The sequence below is a fragment of the Panthera leo genome, chromosome B3 (genome assembly GCF_018350215.1).
Source record: "Panthera leo isolate Ple1 chromosome B3, P.leo_Ple1_pat1.1, whole genome shotgun sequence".
In the NCBI taxonomy this organism is placed as follows: domain Eukaryota; kingdom Metazoa; phylum Chordata; class Mammalia; order Carnivora; family Felidae; genus Panthera; species Panthera leo.
Genome location: NC_056684.1, coordinates 99987784 through 100015636, shown reverse-complemented (window position 1 = coordinate 100015636; position 27853 = coordinate 99987784). Strand labels below are relative to the sequence as shown.

Below are 27853 nucleotides of genomic sequence, written 5' to 3'. Positions count from 1 at the left end.
CTCCACTAGCTCTCCAATGTTGTCGTGGGTCCCTGCTGTGTATTTTACGTTTAACAGCCTAGGTGGTCTCTACCCTCTGGCAGATAACAGTGACATCTCTCCCACAGACAGGCTGAAAAACTCCAGACATCGCCAACTGTCTCCTGGCAGGCGAAACCGCCACAGCTGAGAACCGGTGTCTTAACCCTGTGGTTCATCCAAAAAGGATCTGAAAGGACTGCAGTGGCCTCACTTCACGGAGGTGACTCAGAAAACGGGATGAGGAGCTTCCAGCTGCCAGCCAGTCGCCCAAGTCCTAATTAAATGCACTATTAAGAGAAGGGGCAACAAGGGGCAACGGCAGAGGGCAAGAGGCCGAGCCTCCGGGTTCCGAGAAAGCAAAAGGCCCACACTATCACCACTTACGGTGCTTCGCTGACTCCTAAGCAGAGTTATTTCCCGAGAAGCCGAGAGCTGGAGGCCGCGGGAATGACCGCAGGGAGCGAGCCAGGGTGGGGCCCCCGCGCCGCCGGGAGGCGGAGTCCCCGCGGGGGCGGTCCTCGCCGCGCCCCACGTGCGAAAGCCCGCCGCACGCCCCGCCCCGGCCCGCCCCTCGCCCTCGGAGCACCTCCGCCCGCCTGCGCGAGGCCCTGCGTAAGCGGCCCGGGGTGGGGCGGAGGCGTTGGCGGCGTTGCCACGTCCCGGTGGCGGCTCGCGCAGGGGCGGCCGCGACGGCAACCGTGGCGCGGGAGGTGGAGGAGGAGGTGGGGCTGGCGCTGAAGCCGGATCCGGATCCGGTACTGTGTGCCCGGGTGGGTGAGAGTCCGACGGGCCTGGAGAGGAGCGCCGACCGCGAGGCCTCCACGGGTGAGGGAGGCTGGGGGCCGGGGAGCGAGAGCCGGGCCGCGCCTGGTGTCCAGGGGGCCGTCGTGGGCCTGCCTTCACATTTATCAAACAGGTGTGACCGCTGTCCCCGGGCGAGGAGAGCTAGGCCCGGGTGGGAGGTGTTTGTTCCGGGAGCCGCGCATTTAGCCTCGCCAGGTGGGTGCACATGTGGTGGTGGAGTGCGGTTCGGAGCAAGTTGAGCGCGCCTGGGTCAGAGAGAGGTTAGGGATGAGGGCTAGTGGTCCAGCCATACCGTGGTGGGCACAGGGTCTGGGGTCGAAACTAACTCTTCGCTCACCAGATTTTAACGTGGGGGATCGAGACTGCTCACAAACCTTGCTGCCATCAATTTTGAAGGGGCACGAATGCCCCGATCCCCCTTTTCCCTGTTCCTTTCCGAGGTGCACCCCGCGGCGGTCGGGAGCCACTTGAGGACCTGATTCTGCCCGGAAGATCACCTCCTGCACTGACTAAACTGGGGCTTCAGCTGCGGAAGGGAAGGACATCCTTTGTGTCTTTTCCCGGGGCTCGTACCCCTAGACACACTGAACACTATGATTTTCCTTATAGGAGGAACTGATGTTTATGTAAACCGAACTCTTAAAATTTCGTGCAAAATTGAAACGGGAGATTATAGAATTAGTTTTGTTAGGTTATGCACTCATGAATAAATCTTAGAATGGGTCTCAAGAAATCATTTAGATCAGCCTTTTAGGTAGAATTCGCTGATATTTTTTAGAATTAAAGCTACCTGTCTGGTACGATGATGTGAAGATTGTAGTCTATGGAATATGGTGTTTTAGAGCTCAAGATGGGAAAACAAGATAGGATTCTAAGTCCCACTTCACACATTTGCAGTGTTACCTTGAGGCTCCACGTGCTCCAGTTTCCTAATGGGTAGCCTGGGAATAGTACCAGATTATAGGGATCAAATAAACGATCAGAAAATACTTTTTAAAATTCTCTGCTGAAGTATAATTTCATAGCTTAATAAATATGGCAAGGTCTGTTAAAAATCATCAGCGAATAAAGTGTTCTTTAGATTAAAAAATTAGTCAAATTAGTATCGAAATTGTTACGAAGTGCATGTAGACAAACACTAAAGTCTCAAAGAGCAAAACTTCCCCCTTCCCCCATTCACCATGTCATGAAGTAATGTAGCGATGACCCAGGAACTCTTGAGATATGTAAAGCAGTTTAGGTTTAGCCTTGGATTATGCTTTTTAAATTTTTGTATCAACTTTAAAAATCCTCATTCCCAGTGTCTACTACTTGTTGCTCTCAATTGCTTGCTTCTAGCAGCATCTCCTCCCTGTTTGTATTTTAGTCTGCTGTACAAGTTGGGAAACTAAATTGTTGAAATTGCCCAAAGAATAGTCAATTGAACGAGAACTTGATGATCCTAGTAAAAACGAATTTGGTGTATCGTTTTTGTGATATCATTTGTGGCAATTTGGGAAACTTTCTTCTTTTGGATTTTCTGAGTTGTGACCGAGTAAGTCTTATACCATTTGTTATTCATTCACTAGGCATTTATTGGGCTGTTAGGCTTATATGGGCCTTGTAAATGCATGCTAACTTCACAGTTAAATTGGAAAGGTTCTGGAGAAATATTTAGGGAGGGTTAAGGTTTAGTTTTTAAAATCAGTCACCCTAGTGTTGATGATGAGATTCAGCTTCAGACATCTGCAATTCTGTTTACTGAAATTTCCTAGTTTTGCAATACTTCAGCGCACCTTAAGATCCTAAAATAATTTTTTGTAAACCAAATCTATTTCATTCCTTTCTAAAAATCTTTTGAAATTTGATAATCAAATCACATACTATTTTAACTTCCCCAGCATATTAATTGGGCACCAGCAGAATTTTACTAAATGGGGATGGAGTGAGATAAAGGAAAGTAACTTTAAGTATGGCTTTATTTTGTAAAATAACTCATCAAGACATTTTGATGTTAATTTCTGATTGCCCAGTTAATGGATTCTTATTTCTATCCAGAATGCTTTGTTCAATGTATTTTGTTGACATGTCGAATACTCTTGTTTTCCAAATATAGTTTACAGGTGTTGCTTTTGACTAAATTTTTAACTTGTACAATGAAGTAGGGAATTCATCTTCACTAGTGCATCTTCATTACTAAAGGTACAGAATCTGGAGTCATGCAGCAATGGCTGCATAGTCTGTGGTAACCTGTGCAAAATGCAAATAGAGGGTTCTTTGTTTAAAAATTGTTAAGAATTTCAATTCTGTGGCAGCAGAGAGTAGAACCAAGTGTGAGGCCCAGGGCAACTGCAGTGGGGCCCAGTGCCTATGAAGCCGGCTCTGTTGCCTGGTTTTGAATCCTTACTCTGTTCCTTACTGGCCCTGTTATCTTGAGCAAGTTACTGTGCCTATTTCTTGGTCTGTAAAATGGGGATAATAATGAAAGATCTCTCATTGTATTTTTATGAGTTAACAGGTACAAAGCACTTCATAAATTTTAGCCAATACTATTTTTTTATGATCATTCAGGGAATAGGACCATCTGGTTAAATAAAAGCACAGGAAAATATTAGTATTTACTGTTTAAAATTCATTAGTTAAAGGCTTTGTAATCCTAATTCTCCTGTGTACCTCCTCTCCCCCTTCTCTCTTGGAAATTATTAACTGTATTTTGTGTGTTTTCTAGACTACATTTTATTGTAAACTCAGGCAACTTCATAGGAAAAAGTAATCTACTTACTTTAAATTGTTCTAATGTTCATCGAAATTCCCTTTTGAGCTTTCTTTAAAGTTCATGATTACAACTGTATGTTAAATAAAATGAACATCAAACTGTTTAAATAGTGTGTTGCCCTGAGGAACTAAATTTTTAACACTTTTGGGCTTCTGTATTTAATGTGTACATTTTACTCTATTGATAAATATCTAGCCTGTTTATCTGCCTACCTGAAAAAATGTTGTTACCCATGTTTGCGATGAGAGAATACCCAAAAGCCTCAGGGATCCAATTACCAGGGACAAACACTAAAATGCATGCATTAAAGTTAACCGATACAAAATCTGTTTCAAGTGGACTGTAAGCTTGTTAAATTTGATATGAATGTGTGGTTTTTTAAAATGTTTGTTTATTTCTGAGAGAGACAGAGCATGAGTGGGGGAGGGGCAGAGAGAGAGAGGGAGAAAGGGAGGGAGGGAGGCTGGCTCAGAATCTGAAGCAGGCTCCAGGCTCTGAATCTGAGCTGTCAGCACAGAGCCCCACGTGGGGCTTGAACCCACAACCGTGAGATCATTACTTGAGCTGAAGTCCGACGCTCCAGGCGCCCCTAGATTGTGTGTGCGTGTGTGTGTGTTTAATGTTTATTATTTTGAGAGAGAGAGAACATGTGGGGGAAGAGCAGAGAGCGAGAGGAGGGGAGAGAATCCCTCTGTGCTGACAGCACAGAGCCTGATGTGAGGCTTATCCCACAAACTATGAGATCATGGCCTGAGCTGAGGTCAAGAGTCAGACACTTAACTGAGCCACCCAGGTGCCCCAATATGAATGACTGTTTTAATATTTTAATCATCACAATTTATTTCCTTTTCTTACTAGTCTTAGAACCAGATATAGTTGTTTTGTTTTTTACAGCTTAACATATTTAAGTCCTTTTTGAGGGGGAAAAAACCCCTTGGTGTTCTACATAATAAACTATGATTTTTTTTTTCTATCCAAGAATGTTTCAGTTTAATATAAACATATAACCTGTCATCTTTTTTGTAGCCCCTGTCTGTACCCAGCACGGTGCCTGACTCATGAATTAATTTAAAGATGAAAAAAATTAAAGATTTATAAACATGAATTCTAATTAGCTGCTAACTGAAGTATATCTTGTTGAGCAATTACAGTATGCCAGGCACTGTTAAGTGCTGTATATAGTAATTCACGTCCTTCTAATAATTTCATCTCCATTTTACAAATGAGTAAACGGATTGTTAGAGTTGAATACATTAGCTATAATCACATTTGACATTTGGACACCAGCTTGACTCCAAAGCTCATGCTCTTTTCCATCTTAAGTTTAAATCCTGACTCCACTAACTTTGTGATCTTGAGCAGGTTACTTCGTTTCCTAGTCTGTTTAAATGGAGATAATAATCATCCCTATCCTGTAGGATTGTTGAAGTAAATGAATTAGTAATGTGTGAGGTTCTTTGAATAATGTCTGACCTATTGTAAATGCTGAACAAATGTTAACTTCTGTTATTATACCATACTACCTTCCCAAAGCCTCTACTGTAAGTGCAGCATTGCCTGTATGGTTGTCAGTTACACATGCAGAGGTTTAATCCACCTTTAAGGAAAAGTTCAGACTAATTTCCCTTAAGCATATCATGATTTAGGAAATAGGGAACATAATTGGAGTGAGGTTATTGGGAAAATTGTCATCAAATAGACTTTAATTTTTCCTGTTTGTTTCCTTTTGTTATGTTAATATCATGGATATATATCTTTAAAATCTTTGTTTCAAAGGAAAGCTAGAAGCAAGTATCAAATAGAATAGTTTTTTTAACTGGGTAAAGGAATAGAAATGAAAGTTAGGGGTTGCTTTACAGTCTACTAATAATTGTTACGAAGATTCTGTTCTTGCAACTCTGGGTTCCACAGACGTGCCACTGCCTCCATTTTTACGTTTTATATAATTTTTTCATTCTGTCCTTGTATCTGTTGTTTACGCTGTTTTATTAGACCACACCTAGTAAGAATCTACCAGTTTCTGAATGTTCAAACAAGAGGATAATACTATAACTGATTATTTTTTAATAGTATGAATAACACTGGCTCTTCTCACGCTTCCTAATTGCAGCTGAGAAAATTACGTTATAGGTTCTTAGAAAATCTGGTCTGAAAACAAAATCCAACAGATACCCTTAATATGAATCTTTACTAGCTGAGACCAAATACTACAGTGAATGTGGAGTAAATAATTTAAGCCAGTTTATCAATTATCTTCTGTTTATGATTCATATAAAAAACCAAGTAGTATGGCCAATAAGTCTTTCTTAGTGGTAAGACCAACCATCTCTTAGCCCAATAATAAAAAAAAGTAAAAGCCCATGAAAAGTCAGCTAATCACAGTGCTATGCTAGCACCAGCCGATAGGAAAAATATTTTAGAAGACTTGCTAGAAAACATGGTTTTAAAGTTTAAAACTTACAAATTTAGTCATTTGTTTACTATCTGATGTTAACCATAAGTCTTCTGTTCATCTGTGATTGTGGCATTTATGCTAGATTCGGGATAGAACATATATTGCATATATGTTAAAAGAATTTTCTAATTGCATTAACTTTTATTAAGAAATAGACTTTCTTACCAGCCATAATTCCCTATTAAATAAATGCCTTACCATTTAAAATTTTATTTTAGACCTTACTACAAAGATGAAACCTGATGAAACTCCTATGTTTGACCCAAGTCTACTCAAAGAAGTGGACTGGAGCCAGAATACAGCAACATTTTCTCCAGCCATTTCCCCAACACATCCTGGAGAAGGTTTGGTTTTGAGGCCCCTTTGTACTGCTGACTTAAATAGAGGTAGGGACTTGGTTTACAAATCTTGGTTAGAATTATACAGTTAGCCCCTGAACAACATGGGGGGTTAGAGGCACTGACCCCTGTGCATTTGAAAATCTGTGTCTAAATTTTGGTTCACCAAACGTTTAACTTACTAATAGCCTACTGTTGACCAGAAGCCTTGCCAATAACAGAGATAGTTGATTAATACATATTTCATGTTATGTGTTACATACTATATTCTCACAATAAAGTAAGATAGAGAAAAATGTTATTAAGAAAAATGTATTTATGGTACTGTAATGTACTTATTGAAAAAAATCTATGTACAAGTGGACCCGCACAGTTCAAACCTGTGTTGTTCAAGAGTCAACTGTAATTAGCATTCTGTTTTCTCCACAAAATATGATGATGCTGAGAATATTAAAAAATAATATTTGATTTTTGGATTTTTTTGGTACTTAATTTCTAAAGTGACTGAGACACTCAATTCCAATATGTATATATAATGGCTAAGACCAGGTATCACTGTGAAATATTTCAAATGTCTTAAGTACAACACTACTCCTTCCTAATTAATCCTTTAAAAAGACTTTTCATAAAGGTAAAATTATCATCTATAATGACAATAAGGAAGAGTCTTCTCTAAGAAGCTGGATGGGAAATGAGGGTGGAGATAATTTACTTGGAAAGGTTGCAGAGGTTTTGTTTACATATATTTCTTTTTTTTAAATATAAATTCTCCAAAATGAGTTCCTTAAATTTTGGTAATAAGAAGTCAACTTTTTAGTTTTCTTTTTAGTAGGAAATCTGAAGAAACTAATTTTGGTCAGACTAATTATTGAGTGTGTAGAAGTTAAGATTCTCAAAGTTCTCAAATGTTCACATTGATTTAACATTAATGAAATTAATTAGTATTCCTTAAAACTTAGTCTCAACAATATTTATATTTTAATTCAAAAATAATATCATATTTGACCATGACGATCTTGCACGTTTAAGTAAATAAAGCCAAAGCATGTATTTGGGAAAATTTGGCATTCCTTGCAGCAAATTTAATGCAAATTACATCGAAAAATATACCTGCTTGTTTTATAAATATTGAATTATTAAGGTCTGCATGATTCTAAAATCTTAAAAAATCCTTTTCCAGGCAAAATCCTTGGTAAAACCTATTATTCTTTGTTTCATGTAGTGATTATAGAAAGAGAAATGGGTTTCAGTTTAATATTTTTAAATAATAAAATGATTAATTTCAAAATGATTACAGAAAGTTCTGAAAACACAAGTGCCCATAATCCCACCACCTTCACACATTGCTTTTGATAGATTTTTCATTTGGTCTTCTCATGACTTGAAATCTGTTTTTCAAAACTAGGTTTTTTTAAAGTACTAGGTCAGCTGACTGAAACCGGAGTTGTCAACCCTGAACAATTTATGAGTAAGTACTACAGCATCTTTTTCCTGAATGAAAATAAAGGGAAACAAGATTTTTCATTTAGAGCTATGTTCAGTGTCTACGTGTGTTTGTGTTCAAATAGCTGGAAATTATTCATAGGATAATTAGCTATTTTCTTATTTTTTAAAGTTTATTTATTTTGAGAGAGAGAGAGAGGCGGGGGGAGGGGACAAAGAGAGAATCCCAAGCAGGCTCTGTGCTATCATGCTATCACCTGGGGCTTGAACTCATGTACTGTGAGATCATGACCTGAGCCGAAATCAAGAGTCAGATGCTTAACCAACTGAGCCACTCAGATGCCCATTTTCTTATTTAAATGTTTAATGTGATTACCTGTTCTAGAATCCAAATGTAGCAATTCTCGTGTTTTACAAAATACCTTTTAGACAATTATCGTAGCATTAAATCTAGGTGACATCTTTAGAGATTGTTTTATATTGTATTTTTTTGTTTGTTTGTTTGTTTATTTTTGAGAGAGAGACCAAGCATGAGCAGGAGAGAGGCAGAGAAAGAGGGAGACATAGAATCCTAAGCAGGCTTTAGGCTCTGAGCTGTCAGCACAGAATGCGACATGGAGCCCAAACTCACAGACCAGAAGATCATGACCTGAACCAAAGTTGGCTGCCTAACTGACTAAGCCACCCAGGCGCCCCTTATAGTATTTTTCATGTGGTTAGGTTAATCATGGAAATCTCATCACCAAATAAAAAAGAGTGATTGAGACATTATGTTCTCAATTTATTTAGTTTGTTTATATTGAATTTTAAGGTCAACCAGTGTCATAAGCATTTATAATACATATGAGAGATGGGGTGCCTGGGTGACTCAGTCAGTTGAGCGTCTGACTTCTGCTCAGGTCATGATCTCTTTCTAGCCCTGCGTCAGGCTCTGTGCTGATGGCTCAGAGCCTGGAGCCTGCTTCGGATTCTGTGTCTCCCTCTCTCTTTGCCCCTCCCCTGCTCACAGCCTGTCTCTCTCTTAAAATAAATACACATTAAAAAAAAATTTATAATGCATATGAAAGAATGGAAATCCAGAGAGGTCAAATGACATAAGATCACAGATAGTTACTGATAAAGAAAGGATTAGAACCTTCCTGATCCCATCCAGTGCTCTAACACTGTCGTTTCCTGTTTTCTACAATTTCTTCATTTCTGTCACCAGGTAATTTTTTTTTGTACTGTAGCTGATCCTCCCAAGATGAAGATCACTCTTTTCTGATTCTCACTGTTTTCCTTGAATTTATTTCTTCTTCCCACTCCAGAACCCTATCTAGAACAAGACTGGAAATAAATAGTATGTGAGAATATTAGGATCAGTTTTTATTTCTGAATTCCTCTTTGCCTGTATGTCTGATTAGATGAGAAACCCAAGATAAGTGCTAAAAATCAATTTGAGAGAAAAGTATTCCATCTTTGCTCCTATTTGCCATGTGACTTTGGGATGATTAGGTATGGAAACATTTTTTAGCTACTTCACAAGGTGCTTTCAAAGCAAACAAAGATTCTTTTTTTTTAATTTTTTAAATATTTATTTATTTTTGAGAGACACACACACACACACACAGAGTGAGTGGGGAAGGGGGAGAGAGAGAGAGAGAGAGAGAGAGAGAGAGAGAGAGAGAGAGAGAAAGAGAATGTCAGGCAGGCTCCACACTGTAAGCATGGAGACGGATGTGGGACTCTACCTTGAGAAACCAGGAGATGGGACCTGAGCCAAAACCAAGAGTTGTATGCTTAACCAACTGAGCCACCCAGGTGTGCCAGATTCTGTTTCTAAAGCAAGTCAGAGTCCTGAAACACCAGATCACTGTCAAAATATTTTGAAGCCAGAAGACTAAAAATTACAGAATGGAGCCATGTAAACATTTTAATTAAAATTTGAGCATGTAAATTGAGCACCTGTGTGGCTCAGTTGGTGGAGTGTCCGGCTTTGGCTTAGGTCATGATATCACAGTTTAGGGTTCAAACCCCATGTTGGGCTTTGGGATTCCCTGTCTTCCTCTCTGTACCTCCTCTGCTCATGCTCTCTCTCTCAAAAATAAATAAAACGTTAAAAATTTTTAAAAACAAGAGGTTTGCAGTTTTTTTTTTTTTTAATATTGAGTGTAAAGGTTAAAGAAACTTATTTAAAGTAATAAACATATTAGAGTTTTTATTCATTAGTCACAGAAGTGGAAGCCTCTGTAATTTACTTGCATTGTGTTACTCACCTAAAATAGCTGTTAATAGTTGTACTTTGCTAGCAGATTTTTTTTAATGTATGGACTGTATTCTAATTGATAGTAATTGCTGATGTTTCAACCACTTGGTCATTTTTAATATTTTCTTTGAAAACTTTTTTTTAAGTTTATTTGAGAGAGAGAGAGAGAGAGCAAGCATGGGAGGATCAGAGAGAGGGAGAGAGACAATCCCAAGCAGGCTCTGCACTGCCAGCACAGAGCCCAACGCAGGGCACGAACCCTGAGATCATGACCTGAGCCGAAATCAAGTCAGATGCTTAACTGACTGAGCCACCCAGGCACCCCATAATAATTAATATTTTCTTTAGAAAACAAAGTAAATTGCCATGGTGAAATCACTTTAAATATTCAATAATGAGTCAGCTAATCCTAATAATTTTATGGCACCTAATAAAGTTTAAAGTCTACCACATAACACTTGTCCGATTTCCACAGAATCTTTTGAGCACATGAAGAAATCTGGGGACTATTATGTTACAGTTGTGGAAGATGTGACTTTAGGACAAATTGTGGCTACAGCAACTCTGATAATAGAACATAAATTCATCCATTCCTGTGCTAAGGTATGTGTTCACATTAATGCTTATGAATAAAATGAACAAATGTTTTCTAGCAAAATCAACTTTGAGTTTCCATTAGACAAATCTATTTTCTCACTGCTTTTCAATGTAAAATGAGAGCTGTATTGCCCTGGAAAAAGTTTTGCTTCTTAGACATCACTTAGTAACATTTTCGTCTTGTGTTCTCAGAGTTAGGAGGAAGATGTATTAACTATCTGAATTGTTTGCTAAACATTGTTTTGTAAGGTGTCAGATTTGGTATAGTCATAGGGAAACCAAGTCAGCATCATGAAATTTGGCAGTGATGTTTAGAATCCCTAATGCTATTTAAAAAAACAAACAAACAAAATAATACTTTGTATATACAGTAACACAAATTCCCACATCCATTTCCAAGCACTAAAAGATTCAGAATATTATATAGTTGACCCTTGAACAAGATTGGAGTTAGGGATGCTGACACTCTGCAGTCAAAAATCTGCGTGTAACTTTTGACTCCCAAAACTAATGTTGACTGGTTACCTACAACATAAGCAGTTGATTATGTTATGCATATTATATATAGTATTTTTATTTATAAAGCAAGCTAGAGAAAAAAATGTTACTTTTTTTTTTTTTTAAGTTTATTTGAAGGCGAGAGAGAATGAATGTGAGCAGAGGAGGGGCAGAGAGAGAGGGAGGGAGAAAATTCCAAGCAGGTTCCTCACTGTCAGCCCAGAGCCTGACACAGAGTTTGATTATGACCTGAGCTGAGATCGAGTCTGATGATTACTGACTGAGCCACCCAGGCACCCCAGAGAAAATAAAATGTTATTAAATCATAATGACAATACATTTACAGTATTGCATTTATTAGAAAAAATCTGCATAAGTGCACCTGTACAGTTCAAACAAACCACATTATTCAACTGTATTCTGCTCTGTGACATTTCTAACTCCTGATCACTCCTCATGACTCATGAGAACCTAGCTAATCCAGTGAAAATTAGAAACACTTCAAATGTATTCTGAGGTACAAATTTTGGTGGGCTTTCTTTACTAGAAATTAGTAAATTATATTTGGATGTTTGAAAGAAATTGCTATTAAGCAAGGAGTAAGATGATGGAACATGACAAGATTACATTTTGGTTCTGTGGATTCTGAAATCTGCTTTAAAACAATGGAGTGGTAAGATTTTCGATATAGACAAAACAAGATTAGGCTACAAATTGGTTCATTATATTATTTCCTCTATAATAAGTAAAAAAGGGTTGCATTTTGGTTTCTGTGAACTTCCAAGTTTACAAAATATTGTTATCATTGAATTCTGTCACTTGTTGATGTAGCTAAAAACAAAACTACATGCTTAGTCCCTTAAATGCTGTAAATATTTTCAGAGAGGAAGAGTAGAAGATGTTGTTGTTAGTGATGAATGCCGAGGAAAGCAGCTTGGCAAACTGTAAGTAGGCAGAAACAAGGTAACCCTCATTAAATTAGATACTTTTTCTGTTTTAGTTAGTAGTATCTTACCCAGATATTTGTTAAAAAAATGTTTTCCTGTTTGAAGTTCTTTTTAGGTGTCCTTAATTAAGCTCACCCTGTAGTTTAAATTAAATTTAATGGAAGAAACAAAGTATTTTTATGTTTTATCATGAAGTTAGGAAATTGGGAGTATACTGTCTTATAGACTAACATTTTTATTGACTTTTAATATTTTCATACTAATAGGAAACAAACTTTTGGCCGAGTCAAGTGATTCACCTATTTCCCAGTCTTATTTAAAAACAAAGGAAATGTCCTCAGCCTCTTAAGTTTTAGAAACATATACTAAAATAGCCTTTCCTGTATAATTCTCTATGCATTTATCTAAATTTTTTGTTTATTTATTTAGAGAGACAAGAGACAGCGTGAGTGGGGGGGGAGGGGCAGAGAAGAGAGAATCCCAAGCAGGCTCCACACTTCAGCGCAGAGCCTGATGTGGGGCTTGAACTCAGAGTGAGATCATGATGTGAGCTGAAATCAAGAGTCAGGCGCTTAACCGACTGAGAGCCACCCAGGCGTCCCTATCCAAATCTTTTAACTTGCTTAATACCATCTCTTCTGAATTTTAAGGAAGTTGCTCAATAAGTTAGGACCTGCTATGTGCCAGATATTACTTGAGATATTTGGGATACATCAGTGAACAAAACAGACCAATTTCTAATATTCTAGTCCACTTAAATGTCATACCTTTTATAGTTTCCTAACTTCAGTCAAGATGTTCTGTCTTCAAAATGATACAACTTTTCAGTCTGTGCGAACATGAGAAAACCCTTTGGGTAAATTTTTGTAGATCTAGTTTTTTCTCCCTAAGGCCATTAGAATCACAGTCTTATACTGGGGTTTGGATTCTTTAAGGATTTGAAAAATGTATACTTTTTTTGTTTTGTTTCTATTTCATATTATTTAGAGCAATCCAGAAGTAATCTGATATATACTTTCACAAATATTAGCTTTAAAAATGATACAGAACAAAGCTTTTACTCATTTTATGTGGAAATGTTGACTGTTCCTAAGTAGTTTGAATAGATTTAGGAAAAAGATTCAAAATTTTGGCCATATTTTTTTAAAAAGTTGACAGTCTTTAGTGTTAACATGAATCCTTTTTTTAATTTTAATGTTTGTTTATTTTTGAGAGAGAGAGCAAGCAGGGGAGGGGCAGAAAAAGAGAGAGAGACACACAGAATCCGAAGCAGGTTCCAGGTGCAAGAGCTGTCAGCACAGAGCCCAATGCCGGTCTTGAACTCACGAGCCACGAGATCATGACCTGAGCTGAAGTTGGAGGCCTAACTGACTGAGCCACCCAGGTGCCCCAGTGTTAACATTAATTTTAGGTTGAATTTAGTATTGTTCTATTAATGTGCTAGAGACAACTTAGATAAGTTATATTTGAAACAGTAAAATGCTTTGGGTGATTTAAAGCTTGTCCAGTTACAATTTGAATATTTAAATGAATATAGTGAGAAAGGTCATGACCTAAACCCATTTCTAATATAAATTTGAAATTTTATTTATATAATATTTATTCATTTATATTAAGTTACTCAAATGCATTTTCATTAACAAATGCTCTATGCTTTCCCCCTGCTTTTTGAATTGCAGGTTGTTATCAACCCTTACTTTGCTAAGCAAGAAACTGAACTGTTATAAGATTACCCTTGAATGTCTACCACAAAATGTTGGTTTCTATAAAAAGTTTGGATATACAGTATCTGAAGAAAACTACATGTGTCGGAGGTTTCTAAAGTAAAAATCTTTTAAGAAAGACATTTATCAAAGGAGCTAATGCAACAAGGCAATACTCTTCTTAGAGTTAAAATATTTTGTTGCTGCAACCCAGTGACCTCCATAAATACTGGATTGAAAATAACATGGTAATTCAACAGGTATAATGACACTTAGAAGATTACTTTGGCCTGTGGGACATGCTGTGAGTTTAGATTACAAATGAGTCTTATAAAGGGGATGATTTTTAACCAAAGGAATATATTTTTAACTTGAATCTTTTCTTGCATTGTATTTTTCTAAAGTTTGGCTTCATTTCTTTGTAGTTAAGAGTATAGGTAGTATAGAGTTATGTGTCTGCAATCTGTACTGCTCATTAAAAAAATATATATATATACCATAAATAAGGCTATATCACATTCACAAAATTAATATTTTTGTTTCAATCAAAGAAACACCAAAAATCACTTAGGAGTGTTATCATTTTTCCATATATTACGTGAAATTGGGTAAGATAACTAAATGTAGTGCAGACCAACATTTGTTGGTCCTAATACTGAACTGGCAAACAACCTGGTTAGCCTTTTCAGTAAGTAGAAATGAAAATTATAAAATGTGACAGGATTCAAAATAAAACAATTTAAGTGTACATCTGAAAGTTTATATAATTCTTATGCAGTTAAGGTACCACCTGTCTTATATGTGAAATATAATTATTCATTTGTTTAAAATACCTAAGAGCAAATATGAGGTACTTTTTAACAGTGAATGAGCGAATCTTGGCATATTGTGTATTTCTAACCTGATTTCTCATCTTTTCATTGATGTCTTCTAAGTAACATTTTTATGAAAGATTACAAAATTGAGTGGAATATTTTAAGTAAGTATCATACTGCATTTGTTAAATCCTTGAAATGTTGATGGAAGCTTTTCTATTTACTGTGATTGTCATGGTACTATTATTCTGGTCACTATCTTGTTTTGATTTTATTTATTTTAATTATTTTTTTTAAGTTGGAAAATTGGATATTTTATTAATGGTTCTAATCTTTTGCATTCCATGTTACATTAAACCTGTTCATATGATGAAAAGTCTTTCATTAGAATCCTAATGTCTGTGTTTTTCTTGCATTTTTTGTTGAACTATTAGGTTATGTCCTGGTTCAGAAGATTTCAGTTTTGTGTACTCTTTGTAAAATTAATTGGGAAAGTAAAGACCCACCACTTGTCATCCCTCTCACTCACACAAACCTCAACTGGATTTAGGATTTCTGTCCTTGTAGTAAGCTCAAGTTGGCTTTCTAAAGCCATAGAAACCCTTCACCAATAGAGGGTGCACTACTTACCTGCTAATGACCCATGCTTATGAACTGATGTTTCTAGTAAAAGCAACAAACCTGCTTTTGCCTTTTCAGCTAGTTTTGCCTTTTCAGGAGTCCTACAACCTTGGCACGATGGTAGCTTTATTAAGTACATTATGGTACTTAAAACCCATGTTAAAAAAATAAACCTAAAAGAAGGCAAAATTATATGCTTTACCATTCTTGTAAATAATTTGAAATAAAATTGTCTACAAGGTTGGTATTTCAGTAAATCCCTTTAAATAGTGTTCTTAAGGTCTTTTAAACCCTCCCTATAAGAGTTATAAAGTATATAAAAATTGTCATTGATGAAAGTGGTGATCTGTATTTAGCTTTATTTTTATTTAAAGTTTTAACCTCAGTGTGCAAGCGGGGATGAGGGGCAGAGGAAGAGAATCTTAAACAGCCTCCACACTCAGCCAGTGTGGAGCCCTACATGGGGCTCAAACCCATGACCCTGGGATCATGACCTGAGCCAAAAGAGTTAGCTGACTCTTTATTGACTGAGCCACCTCAGGCACCCCTGTATTTTTAGCTTTATTTTAAAAGCTGGTCAATTTGTAGCAATGTGGATGCAACTGGAGAGTGTTATGCTAAGTGAAATAAGTCAGGCAGAGAAAGACAGATACCATACGTTTTCACTCATATGTGGATCCTGAGAAACTTAACAGAAGACCAGGGGGGATGGGGGGGGGGGGGGGAGTTACAGAGAGGGAAGGAGGCAAACCATAAGAGACTCTTAAATATTGAGAACAAACTGAAGTGGGGGGGGGGGGGGTAAGGAAAATGGGTGATGGGCACTGAAGAGGGCACCTGTTGGGATAAGCACTGGGTGTTGTTGTATGGAAACAAATTTGACAATAAGTTATATAAGAAGAAAATTTAAAAAAAAAAAGAAAGAAAGAAAGAAAATAAATAAATAAAAGCTGGCCATTGGGGTGCCTCAGTGGCTCAGTTGGTTAAGCCTATGACTTTGGCTCAGGTCATGATCTCACGGTTCATGGGTTCAAGCCCCAGGTTGGGCTCTGTGCTGATAGCTCAGAGCCTGGAGCCTGCTTCAGATCTGTGTGTGTCTCTCTCTGCCCCTCCCCCGCTTGTACTCGGTCTCTCAAAAATAAAAAAATAATTTTTTTTTTTAAAGTTAGCCAGAGTATGTTTAAAATTTTCTAACTCATATTGTGAGTAAATTTGAGAAAATTGCATAAAACGTTTCATAATATATAAACTATATATTCACATTTTAAAGCATTATTTGCTTTGAAAAGATAGGGTGAAGTGACAGTTGTGATTTTTATCATGCCTCATATATTTTGTATTTTTATATTTCCTTGACTCTAAGATGCACATTTTTTATGCTAACATTTTGGAAATCAGGATGCGTTTTCTGATCAATGGCTTGCCACAGTTTATTCAACAATATTTTGCCTTTTAGTGGTATCTAAAAGAACAGTGTAGTGATAGCATCTTAGATTTGATGAAGAGTAGTATGTAGGCTGATGGGGAATATGGTACTGTGAACACAAGTAGTGTTGTTTTTAACAGGCTAGAAGCTGCTCTGTGGATGATTTATACTCTTTCCTTCAGACATGAATTTACTCACTTCCGACTCCAAGTCTGTTCAACTAATACTTAAGAAATATTCTTGAGCTAAAATTCAGGCCTTGCCTGGATTTGTGTGTGTGTGTGTGACCATATAGTGTTTTTGGAAGATACTCTTAAATGCTTAACATCCAATGTTTGTTCATCCTTATTAATCTGAGGTAGTAAAAGCAGCTTACTTTTACCTAGAAGACAACAATCTAAAGAAGTTCTGAGGCATAAGCAGTATAAATGAACGTTTCAATCTTTTTGAGGTATAATGGCACAACAGTTTTAATACAACCACCAATCTTCACAAAATAATTTTAATACTTTGTGCCTGGGCTAGCAGCATCTTGCACTGTGACATTCCTATACATACATAAGCATTTTATCCAAGTACAAATGTTAAAAGCAGAGTAACTTAAGCAATTCCCTATACAAAGGTAAATAGACACTGTAGGTTATTTTTCTTCTTGAATCATTTTTGCTGCATAGTAAATTGCAATTACATGTCAGTATAATGTTACTGATCTACAGAATACACTTTGAACTGTGAGGTATGGCAACTCCCTATGAGAGAGCTAACATGTAAACCTGAATATTTTGATTTTTTTTTTTTTTAGCTGCCATGGATGGGTAAGACAAAAAAATCCAGCATTCAAAGATCCTAGAAACTTATCTTTCTAAAAATAAAATAAAATCTTTTAGTAATCTTAGTTATTTCCTATCATTTCCACATTGGAGCATGTTTGGATGGACAAAGATAAAGTAAATACTGAAGTGAAGCTAAGTTTGTTATGGAATTATGGATTAAACCAGTCATAAAAAAAAAAAAAAAAATCCGCCAGGTAACTGCTCATTTACTTTACATCAAGTTGAGATCCTGATATATGTGTGTGTGTGTGTGTGTGTGTGTGTGTGTGTGTGTATGCATCCCAACTTTATAATTCAAGATTGCAGTTAAATACTTCTAATTCACTTGAATTACCATGGTAATTAGACAATTAGAAACCTTATATTTTCTTAAAAAGGACATGCTTAACATTTTCTGACATTACTTCTAAACTCATATGAAGCACAAAATCCCCCTCCCCCCAAAACAAATATTCTGCTGTAAAAGTTAAGTGGTTGAGAGTTGGTATCAGAAGCCAGAAGCTATCATGGTTTAACATTTCCACCATAGAGTAGATACAAATAAAGGTAACTGCTCTTTAAACACATAATAGATAAGAAATTAACATGAACTAATTAAAATTAGAAGGTAAGAATACTGCCATTCAAGTTTGCATATTTTCAATACTTGTTTCATACTTTTAACGTGGACAGTAAAGCAGTTTTCCTGCAATTTCAGTTTAAATCCTTGCCCAGATAACATATTTAATGTCTAAAATTAGGTGCTACATCACTCATACATTATTCAAATAGTCTAGAAAAAAAGTCATGATTGGTTAAATGTATTATAGGTAACTATCACAAAACATCTGTAGAAATAAAAGAATTAACAGAAATGGAACCAAACAGAAGAAAGACTAGAAGAGCTACCAGAACTAGTTGAATTTAGGTAAAACAAACTTGGGGTGTTCTTACATGAAAGAAAAATAAACTTCATGTTTTGTCCCCATTAGTACTGTACTCAAGAAGATGATAGTCCCTTTTCCTAGCGTTCAAGAGACAGTCTTTAATATACAGTGCTGGGCAGGCACTTCAGTGACAACATAAAAATTACAGTGGTTAGAAAAAGTGGAAAATTACCAGCTTTAAATTAATAAATGACCAAATCTGTATTTTTGGCTAGACTAGAGAGGATATATGTATTTAAGAAACTAATTTTAAAAATCTTAACTCCCTCATTTTAAAACCTAAATGTAGTATTACGAAGATTCTTTTAAGCAGAGTTTCTGCTGAATGAAGAAGCATCACAGATTATTAGATTGCAAGAGAGGTTTTTGCTGACCTATATAGTGATCTATATACAGGAAAGCTGTGTTATCTGGCATTTTGCCAAGTGGAATTTCTGAACACAATGCAAATCTTGACTCTACTGGACTACCACACCATGACCTAATCACACAACAGAATACAAGACCACAGTGGGATTAATCATAGGCTCTTCTCAGGGTGGTAAAATAGGGGAAGAGAAAGGAATCAGAAGAATACCACCTCGGTCAATAGGAATTAACTCTTAGTTAATAAAACAATTTTAATTCATTTCCACTCTCCTGCTATGCTGGATAAAAAAAAGCTTTTTTACTGTATTATATTACATTGTAGGGAGGAAAGCAAAACAAGTAACTTGGTGTAATGGGTTACCTTGCATAGTACCTGATGGTACCAAGGGAATGTATGGAAATCATTCCCATCAGTAAAGCACCTCAAGAGAGGACTGAAAAATGAGATATAAAGGAGTTTTGTTTGTGCTACCCTAAATCAACTATAAAAAGTTAAAAACACTCCTCTCCTCCCTCATGGCATACTTAAAATAGCAAAAATGTTTTTCTTAGAACAATCTTTATATGTATAAATAAAAATATGGAGAATTAAGGATCCATAAAGTGACTTTGTTAATGCAAATTATGGGGGAAATTTGGATTAACTCAATGTAAAGAATTAAAACACTAATTTTAAATACAATGAGGTTTCCCACAAACCACTTTCCCCAATAAATGCATCTTCAAGAAAAGCTGCTATCTGAGCCAGAACAACCTCACAGACTCATTAAGACAACATAAAATGAAGGAGTAAATATTTCACATTAATAACTTACTGAGGTTTCTTTAAGCCGCAGACTCTGTTTTAACTAATTTGTGGTTAAAAAGAAAAAGAAATTACAAAAGAACGTTAAAAACTTTTCACCGTTATACATACTAATTTAGAGGTCGTGAAGATTTATTTTTTTATTTTTAATTTTTTAATAATGCAAGGCACTTTTCTCTTTTGGGCTTCATTTAGAAAAAAAATAGTGCTACATTGGTTATTAGATTCTATTTCGAACTATTTTGGACAGAGAAAAAATGGGGTCGGCAACTCTAAAAAGAACAAACACAACATTTGGCTGTTAAGGAAAAAAGGAAAGTCACTCAAAAGTCTAAAACTCCTTGTTTTTAGCATCTGGTATCACCAAGCAAAACATCTTCCTTTGTTCATTATACTTTTTTTCTTTAGAATAAACAAATTACGAAGATAATAGGAATAGAAGCAATACTTGGATCATGTTAAAGTAAGAAGAGTTGGCTAATGTCATGATTCAAAGATTATTAATAAGGGATAAAGAAGTTTAAAAAAATAAAAGGGTAATGAAGCTACTGAATTATACTAAAACAGGTATGTGGCAGATTTCTGCATTTGCTAATGTTTCCATAAGAGGTTCCATCATAAAAGTGAACTGTAAAATTATTTTTAAAATGTAATATATAGAACACAAAATGAATTTTTAGCAAACTTTAGGAAATTCTTGTTATAAATTACCCAGATTTTATAAACAAATCCCCCCTAACTTGCATTTTGTTTAAAGTAATAACTTTATATCATACAAATAAATTTCAAGTATGAAAAGTGCATTATTGCAATAATACCTCTTTGCAAGTCCAAAATTCTTGGTTTATAATAAAACTGTAAAGTGTAAAAAAAAAAAAAAAAAAAAAAAAAAAGAAGAAAGGAAAAAGAAAAAAGGAGTAAAACCATCAGTGCCATCTATGGCAGAAGTCCAACATCTTCTTAAAATGTTGCTCAACAAGTTGCAGAGAAACACGTCTGGAAGCAACATATAATTGGAAAAAAAAAAAAAACTACTTGTATTTTTACCATTTTACATTATTATTGTCTCTAGTATTTTCTCCTTCCCAAATAGAAATTCACATCCTCTGTAATCTTGCTCTCGAGTCAGCCATTTTGTGCAGTTGCCACTTGCATGTTTCCAAAATCATCTTCTTCTTCATGTGTTCTCTTCAAACTGCCTAAAAATTATTGCATGAATATAACATATAATGGGAACTTACATAAGTCCAATTGCTACAATGTTAGATCTAGTAAAAATTTCATTTTCATAAATGTATGGATATTCACTAGAATTCCATGACTGAATTTTTAGTGAATGTTAGTAAATTCTTCTGTTACCCAAACAATTTTATATCTTCATGACAGGATATATTTCCCCTCTTGAGAATTAACTATGTCTTAGATATTACAAATAACAATCATTAATACTTATTTATTTACTTATTTATTTTTTTGGTGGGGGTGGCAGACAGAAGATCCGCACTGAGAGCAGAGAGCCCGATGTGGGGCTCGAACTCACAATCTCTTGTGTGAGATCATGACCTGAATGGAAGGCAAATGCTTAACCGACTGAGGCACCTAGGTGCCCCACAATCATTAATTTTTAAAATATCTTGAAAACAGAATTTTTAAAGAGAGAATGGTACCTAAATGTTTGGTTGCCAAGTTTGTTTTTTAGGCACCATAAACCTGTGACTTTGAACATAAAATTTAAGAGATTAATTTTGTATTTTTGCAATCTTATTTTTGAGATATGATTATCTTTTTGCTTTCATAGACACTGCTGAAAATATTTTTCCAGTGAAGCTGTGGTTTGATTACCAAGAAGTCTAAAACTAAGAGAAAGGATGGCATGTCACAGAGCAGATTTTATTTTACCTACTCTTTACATCAAAGTCTGCTAGTACAGAAATTTTCCACATAGAATCAAAGTTACCCCTATATGGCCAATAGTTATAGTCAAGAAATTTGAGTCTCCATGGAGGAAAACTTAGGGGAACAATTAAAATGGTAAAGGGTCTACTGTGTTATTTGCCTAACAATGGCACAAGCTTAAAGTTATGCCCAAAAGGTTGGGCTAAATCATGGTAATAATGTTGTATCAGAGGTTGGATTCTAACATGAAACTAATGTCTCACTATAAGATCAATAAAATAAAGATAGAATATCAAGGCAATGGGATGAAGAAAATATGCTAGCCATAAAGCTAAATACAGCTGGTCTAGCTGAGTTTCAGATGAAGTGCTGAACTTGGATCTAAAAGAGGTAAGAGACATCAACAACTAATGCAAGCAGAAAGTGAGGAGGTACAAATAAAGCTCTAGAGTATAGGAATTCCAAATAACTAGGGATTGGAGGAAGTTTAAGTTAATCATCCTTTCTCTTGAGTAACGTGTGAACTAAGTTTTTAAGGGTAGAGAGACAATGTGATGCACTCTAGGTGGAGAAAAGAAGACACAAATGAAACCATGAGTTCAGTTTTCTGGAATGCATATATAAAGAGGAACTCTGAGAGACACCAAGATCAGAAGTGCCTTTACTTACTATGACACTCTATGTTTTTTTCTGTAGGAATAAAACCAATGAAGGCTTTTGTACAGGAAAAATACATTAGAACTATCTTTTATGAACTATCTTCTATGAAAATAAATCTGGCAAGAATGTACAGAATAAACCAAGTTAGAGTTTGGATAGGAGGCCAATATGAACCTGAAATAGACTGAGATTGAGTAAAAAGGAAAGGATACAAACAAGGGTAACAAAGGTCTTGGAGAAGAAAGATAAAGTTAAAAGATTTTGAGAGCATGCTTGGATCATTAACTTTGAAAATAATGGAGAGAATACTCTGAAAAAGGGAAGAAAGGGAGAAGGGACTGAAATATTGATGACAAGAGAAAAACTGGGGTGGCTCACGTTAGTCACCCTATTTAACTTGAAACATGCTTTCACTTATTTAACCATCTTTTATTTTTAGTAAGATCATGGAGTGTACTTAAAGCCCCTTCTCCAGATCCCTCTTATTTTAATCTTTACAGCAGTTACACCACTTAAAGACTTAAACTAAAACGAAGCAGAAATGTGATCTTCTAACTAGCCTATTCTATTAACCAAGTACAGTGGTGTTTACACAGTAGAAGCTCAATATAATACACATGTATTCAGTATAAAATTAAAATTTACAATTACCTTGTTTTAATTCAATAGTCTGCCCCAAGTTTTCTAAACAATTTGAATTGTTCAGTATAACCAATAAAGAGCAAAAGATGCTTTCTACCTTTCATACCATCATCTCTCTCCCCAACCTTCTCCAAAATGAAAAAACATCCTTACCTGTGGGTCCAGAATGAACGGATAATGACCTTTCTATCTGGAGTGGTGACATCATCTGTATTGTTAATTTTGCTAGGTAGATGGCTTCATATTCCTAAAAAAGATTTAATTAACTTGAATATACATTTAAATTCTTGGGTACCCAAAACAGTGGTTACCATGTTCATTACTGGTATTCTTATTGATACTGAAAAATCTGGTGCCATAATTGTTGTAAGAGAAATACAAGTTTAAAATTCTGACCTCATAATTTTGCATTTACTGATGAAACTATAAATCAAGTCAAGCTAATTGCTTGCACTAGGGTATCATACGTTGAACTGCTGGTATATGTTCTCTGCCACTGGGGCATTAGCTATATGATCTCTGACTTCCTCTGTTAAAACACAAGCCTTTGCGGTGTTAATTACATGTTATCTAAGCTCCTCTGTTAAAACACACACACACACACACACACACACACACCCCACAAACCCAAACAAGCAATCTCATAAAATGACTAAGAATAAAATGAAATAAAGTTCAATAAAGATAAAATGTTTTCGTAGAATATTTTATTATTTTTTTAATGTAACTTATTACTCCTTTCTCCTCATTTCACCTTAATACTGTATTGCTCCCTATTTTGGAGAAGAGTTATTTGTTTAATATTTATTTTTGAGAGACAGAGTGTGTGCACATGCAGGAGGGGAAGAGGCAGAGAGAGAGAGGCAGAGGATCCCAAGTAGGCTCCACACTGATAGCAGAGAGCCCAACATGGGCTCTAACTCATGAACTGCGAGATTATGACTTCAGCTGAAGTCAGACGCTCAACTGACTTAGTCACCCAGGCACCCCTTTAAAAATGAGACTAATAAGGCATTTAATGGATTCAAATATGTATTTGATTTTCTGATCCCTTAAAATTAATAGTCCTCTACCTCCAAACATGGAAGAATAAAGGCATTTCTATCCCTCTCCTCTGATAATAGAGAACACCTCATTTGATGAAACTAGGAAACAACCATAACCGTAAATATGAGAAGAATGAAAACTAAAGAAATAATTACCAAATAGGTCAGAATAGTGGTTACCTTTATAAAAGGAGAAAGAGTGTCTGTGATTGGGAAGGGGCATCACAGGGCTTTTGAGATCCTAGCATAGGTTCAGTTTCTTGACCTAATGGTGGTTACATGAATGTGTATTTACATCTTATGCATTTTCTATATGTGTATTATATTCCACAGTAAATTAAGAAAAAAAAAATGGAACCAGACAAGCTAGAACACAAGATGCCTGACTGCAAAAATCAGGCAGAATGGGTACACTTCAGAGTTCTCCAAAGAAAGATGGTGTGCCTAAGATAAAACTAACAAGCCTTTAAATAGTATGATGATCAGGAAATGTGAGTGGGCTGTGGGGTGAGGTAGGGCTTATCAGGGAAAATGTAAATGCCCACACATGATATTTTTGCAAGAAACAGGCTATATGATAGTAAGGTGAAGCATGAAGCCAAGTATCTGATCTTAGTTAAAAATAAAACCTTAACCAGTAATTCTCCAAGTCTGGCTATACCTAAAGATCACCGGAGAGGCTTCAAATACATATACAGGGGCATCTGGGTGCCTCAGTTGGTTAAGCATTCAACTTCAGCTCAGGTCATTATCTCAGGATTCATGAGTTCAAGTCCCGCGTCAGGCTCTGTGTTGACACCTCGGAGCCAGGAGCCTGTTTCAGATTCAGTGTCTCCTTCTCTCTCTGCTCCTCCCCTACTTGTGCTCTCTCTGTCTGTCTCTCTCTCTCAAAAATAAAAAAAAACCTTAAATATTAAGTCTCACCCCCAGTGATTCTCACTTAATTGGTTTAGCTTAGCTTCCTCTGGGTGATTCTAACATGCATGAGGTGTTCATCAATCTAAATGAGAAAAACCTGTGACATGGGGTGGGGGGCTCTGCTTCCTACTCCATCGAGTAGTCATACCACCAGAGAAAAGTGTTGGTAAGAAAGTCTTCTAAGACAACTGGGAAAATTTAAGCTATTGTCTTTCCCAACCACTACCCAGGTTCCTCTCCCACAACTTCACTGTTGGGCAAATAGCTGATCTAAGAAGAATACTTCTAATTCAAAGATGACCTATAATCAAAAAGGAACCATTGTAGGTTTTTTAGCATAAAGATGTCACAAGGGGAAAAAAAGCAACATTATAAACCAAAAGTCATATGAAGAACACAGCATGAAAATCACTCCATGGGGGCGCCTAGGTGGCTCAATCAGTTAAGTGTCTGGCTTTGGCTCAGGTCATGATCTCACTGTTTGTGGGTTTGAGTCCCATGTCGGGGGACTCTGTGCTGACAGCTCAGGGCCTGGAGATGGCTTCAGATTCTGTGTCTTCCTCTCTCTCTGCCCCTTCCCCACTCACGCTCTGTCTCTGTCTCTCTCAAAAATAAATAAAACATTAAAAAAAAAACAAAACGAAAATCACTCCATGAAGCAAATGAACATGATTAATTCTCTATGAAGTCAATGAGAATATGACATTTCTGAAATGAATACAAAGAAGAGATAAAAGGACTCAAGGAAGAAATGTAGTAATGAAAGAGATGACATATCAACTCTCAAGGTCAATGGGTTAATAAACAATAAATATAATAAACTCAACAAAGAGAATAGACCATACTATCCATTTCTGGCATAATATCAATTTCCTCTGTTCTCCTGGAATTGCCCAGACAGCAAATATGCTAGACTTTAGAAAACAAACAAAATCCCCCCTAATAACCCTAATTTCCCCTCCAGCTGTCATTTCTGTTTTCCCCTTCAAAGCATAATTCCTGCAATTATCTATTCTTGCTGTTCACATTCCTCTCTTCCCATTTTTCCCTGAATGCTGACCAATTAGGCTTATCCTTTGCCTTCTACTGTTTGTCAAGGACACCAATAACCTCATGTTCCTAACCTAATGTTAATTCTCAGCCCTTATCTTATTTGACCTATTATCAGCCTTTGTAGGATCATTCCCTACTTCTTCAAACACTTCCTTCACTTGACTTCTCAAACAAGCCACCCTGATTTTTTTCCTATCCCATTGGCCATTCTTTTCGATCTTTTCTGCTAATTCCTCATCTCCCCACCCTCTACATGTTGGAGTGCATCAGGGTTGTTTTGGAACTTCTTCTCTATCTACATTCCCGTAGTGATCTCACCCAGTCTCAGGGCTTTCATTGGCATTTATATAATACTAATTAGATATATGGTTCTTTCCCCTGAAGTCTGGACTTTGATATGTATAACTGCCTACCGCCTAACAGCCCTCTCTACCTTAATGTAACCAAAACCGAACTTGATTTTATTCCCCTTAAATCTTCTCATGCAGTTTCTTTCATATCTTCCATAAAGGCTTAGATTCATCTTAATCTTCTCTCTTCACATCCAATCCATCAGCAAATCCTGTCAGCTATACTGTCAAATCCAAAATGTGATCTCTTCTCACCTCTTCCCTTGCTACCATTTTTGTCCAAACTAATATTTCTTTTGAATGTAGGGATTTAGGAGGTAAGGGCAGAAGCAAGTATTCCTAATACCCATTAGAATGCTATTGCAATAATGCAGTCAAAGGAAAATTAAGGGAACAAGCCATGCAGATGTTTGGGGGAAAGCATTCTCGGTGGGGGGAATAAGGGCAAGTGCCTTGAGATGAGAACATGCATAGTATTTTCAAGGAATTGTGAGAAGGTCAATGTGACTGGAACATACATAGTAAGCAAATGAGATAGTAGGAGATTAGAACTGAAAGGTAAAGGACTGCAAGTGTAAGGCTATAAAAGTCATTGTAAATAAGGCCTGTGGCTTTTATTTTAAGTGGAGGGATAACCTGTAATAAGATTCTGGCTATTCTGCTGAGTAAACTGTGTTGAATATAGGATACTGTAAATTTCATAAGAAATACATATATTCTACAAAAAGAAAGATTAAAAAAAAAATTTTTTTAAATGTTTATTTTTGAGAGACAGAGACTGAGTGCAAGCAGAGGAGGGGCAGAGAGAGAGGCAAACACAGAATCCAAAGCAGGCTCCAGGCTCGAAGCTGTCAGCACAGAGGCCGATGCAGGGCTCAAACTCACAAACAGCGAGATCATGACATGAGCTGAAGTCAGATGCTTAACCGACTGAACCACCCAGGTGCCCCCAAAAAGAAAACTTTAAAACACTAGAGGACATAAAAATTGATTTGAATAAATGGAATATATAGTTAGAAACAAAGACTAAAAATGTAAGGTATCAATTCTTTCTGAACTGTAAACATAGTTATAAAATAAAAAATATAGAGCCCTTTTCAGTAAAGCTCACACACACAATGTTAAAACCTTGCCAGGAAAATTCTAGAAAGAACATTAATGAGGGAATCTTGAGCTATACCATAACTTACTTATATAATATAGTATTTAAAATTGTTTGACACAATTGCAGCAGTAAGCAGAGCAATGGAATAGAACACAAAGTCCAGAAACAGGCCCAAATATAGATAAGAGTTCAGTATATAATAAAAATAGCATTTCAACTCAGTTAGCTAAAAATAGGTTCCTTAATATATAAAGAGCTCTTATAAACCAATGAGAAAAATATCAATAATCTGATAGAAAGATGGGCAAACCACTGGAGTTGCCACTTTTACCACCATGATGACAATGATCAGAAAAATCTGATAAAATATTTTTGGCTATTGGTGCTGAATGTGATATTGGGAAAAAGGTACTTCCAGTTTCCTGGTGGCTTACATTATTTAAGCCTTTTAAAAGACTACGTGATAACATCAAATTTCAAATGCCTCTGACCCAACAATAGCTCTCTCTATATATGTATATATCTTACAGGCATATTCACACATGTAAACAAAGATGTACCTACCAGGATACTTTTCCCAAT

General features: G+C 36.3%; 2 protein-coding genes across 9 annotated transcripts in view; one reads left to right on the top strand and one right to left on the bottom strand.

The window, feature by feature from the left end:
• The first annotated feature begins 614 nt into the window (after positions 1 to 614).
• On the top strand, positions 615 to 15545 carry GNPNAT1 (glucosamine-phosphate N-acetyltransferase 1). Of its 4 annotated transcripts, none has more exons than XM_042943256.1 (6): positions 615 to 633; positions 6254 to 6421; positions 7779 to 7841; positions 10537 to 10664; positions 12039 to 12100; positions 13783 to 15545. In XM_042943256.1, the coding sequence occupies exons 2-6, from the start codon at positions 6268 to 6270 to the stop codon at positions 13928 to 13930; spliced, it is 555 nt and encodes a 184-aa protein (XP_042799190.1). In that variant the 5' UTR covers positions 615 to 633; positions 6254 to 6267; the 3' UTR covers positions 13931 to 15545. The 4 variants fall into 4 exon arrangements, with proteins under 4 accessions (XP_042799190.1, XP_042799189.1, XP_042799188.1 ...); XM_042943255.1 differs by lacking the exon at positions 615 to 633 and adding an exon at positions 651 to 791; XM_042943254.1 differs by lacking the exon at positions 615 to 633 and adding an exon at positions 651 to 846.
• Positions 15546 to 17093: 1548 nt separating this feature from the next.
• Positions 17094 to 27853, bottom strand: part of STYX (serine/threonine/tyrosine interacting protein) — a 37397-nt gene continuing 26637 nt past the window's right edge. For 2 of the 5 annotated variants that reach the window (XM_042943252.1, XM_042943251.1), the window contains 2 exons: positions 22953 to 23046; positions 20467 to 20800 (listed from right to left, as the gene is read on the bottom strand). In XM_042943252.1, coding sequence (XP_042799186.1) covers positions 20727 to 20800; positions 22953 to 23046 — 168 coding nt within the window. In that variant the 3' untranslated portion in view covers positions 20467 to 20726. The other 3 variants (XR_006203815.1, XR_006203813.1, XR_006203814.1) reach the window with 3 other exon arrangements.

Coding starts and splice junctions, on each gene's coding strand:
- GNPNAT1 (XM_042943256.1), top strand. CDS start 6,268: ATGAAACCTGATGAAACTCCTATGTTTGACCCAAGTCTACTCAAAGAA. Junction 7,842..10,536: donor CAACCCTGAACAATTTATGA/GTAAGTACTACA, acceptor CGATTTCCACAG/AATCTTTTGAGCACATGAAG. Junction 10,665..12,038: donor TCATCCATTCCTGTGCTAAG/GTATGTGTTCAC, acceptor AAATATTTTCAG/AGAGGAAGAGTAGAAGATGT.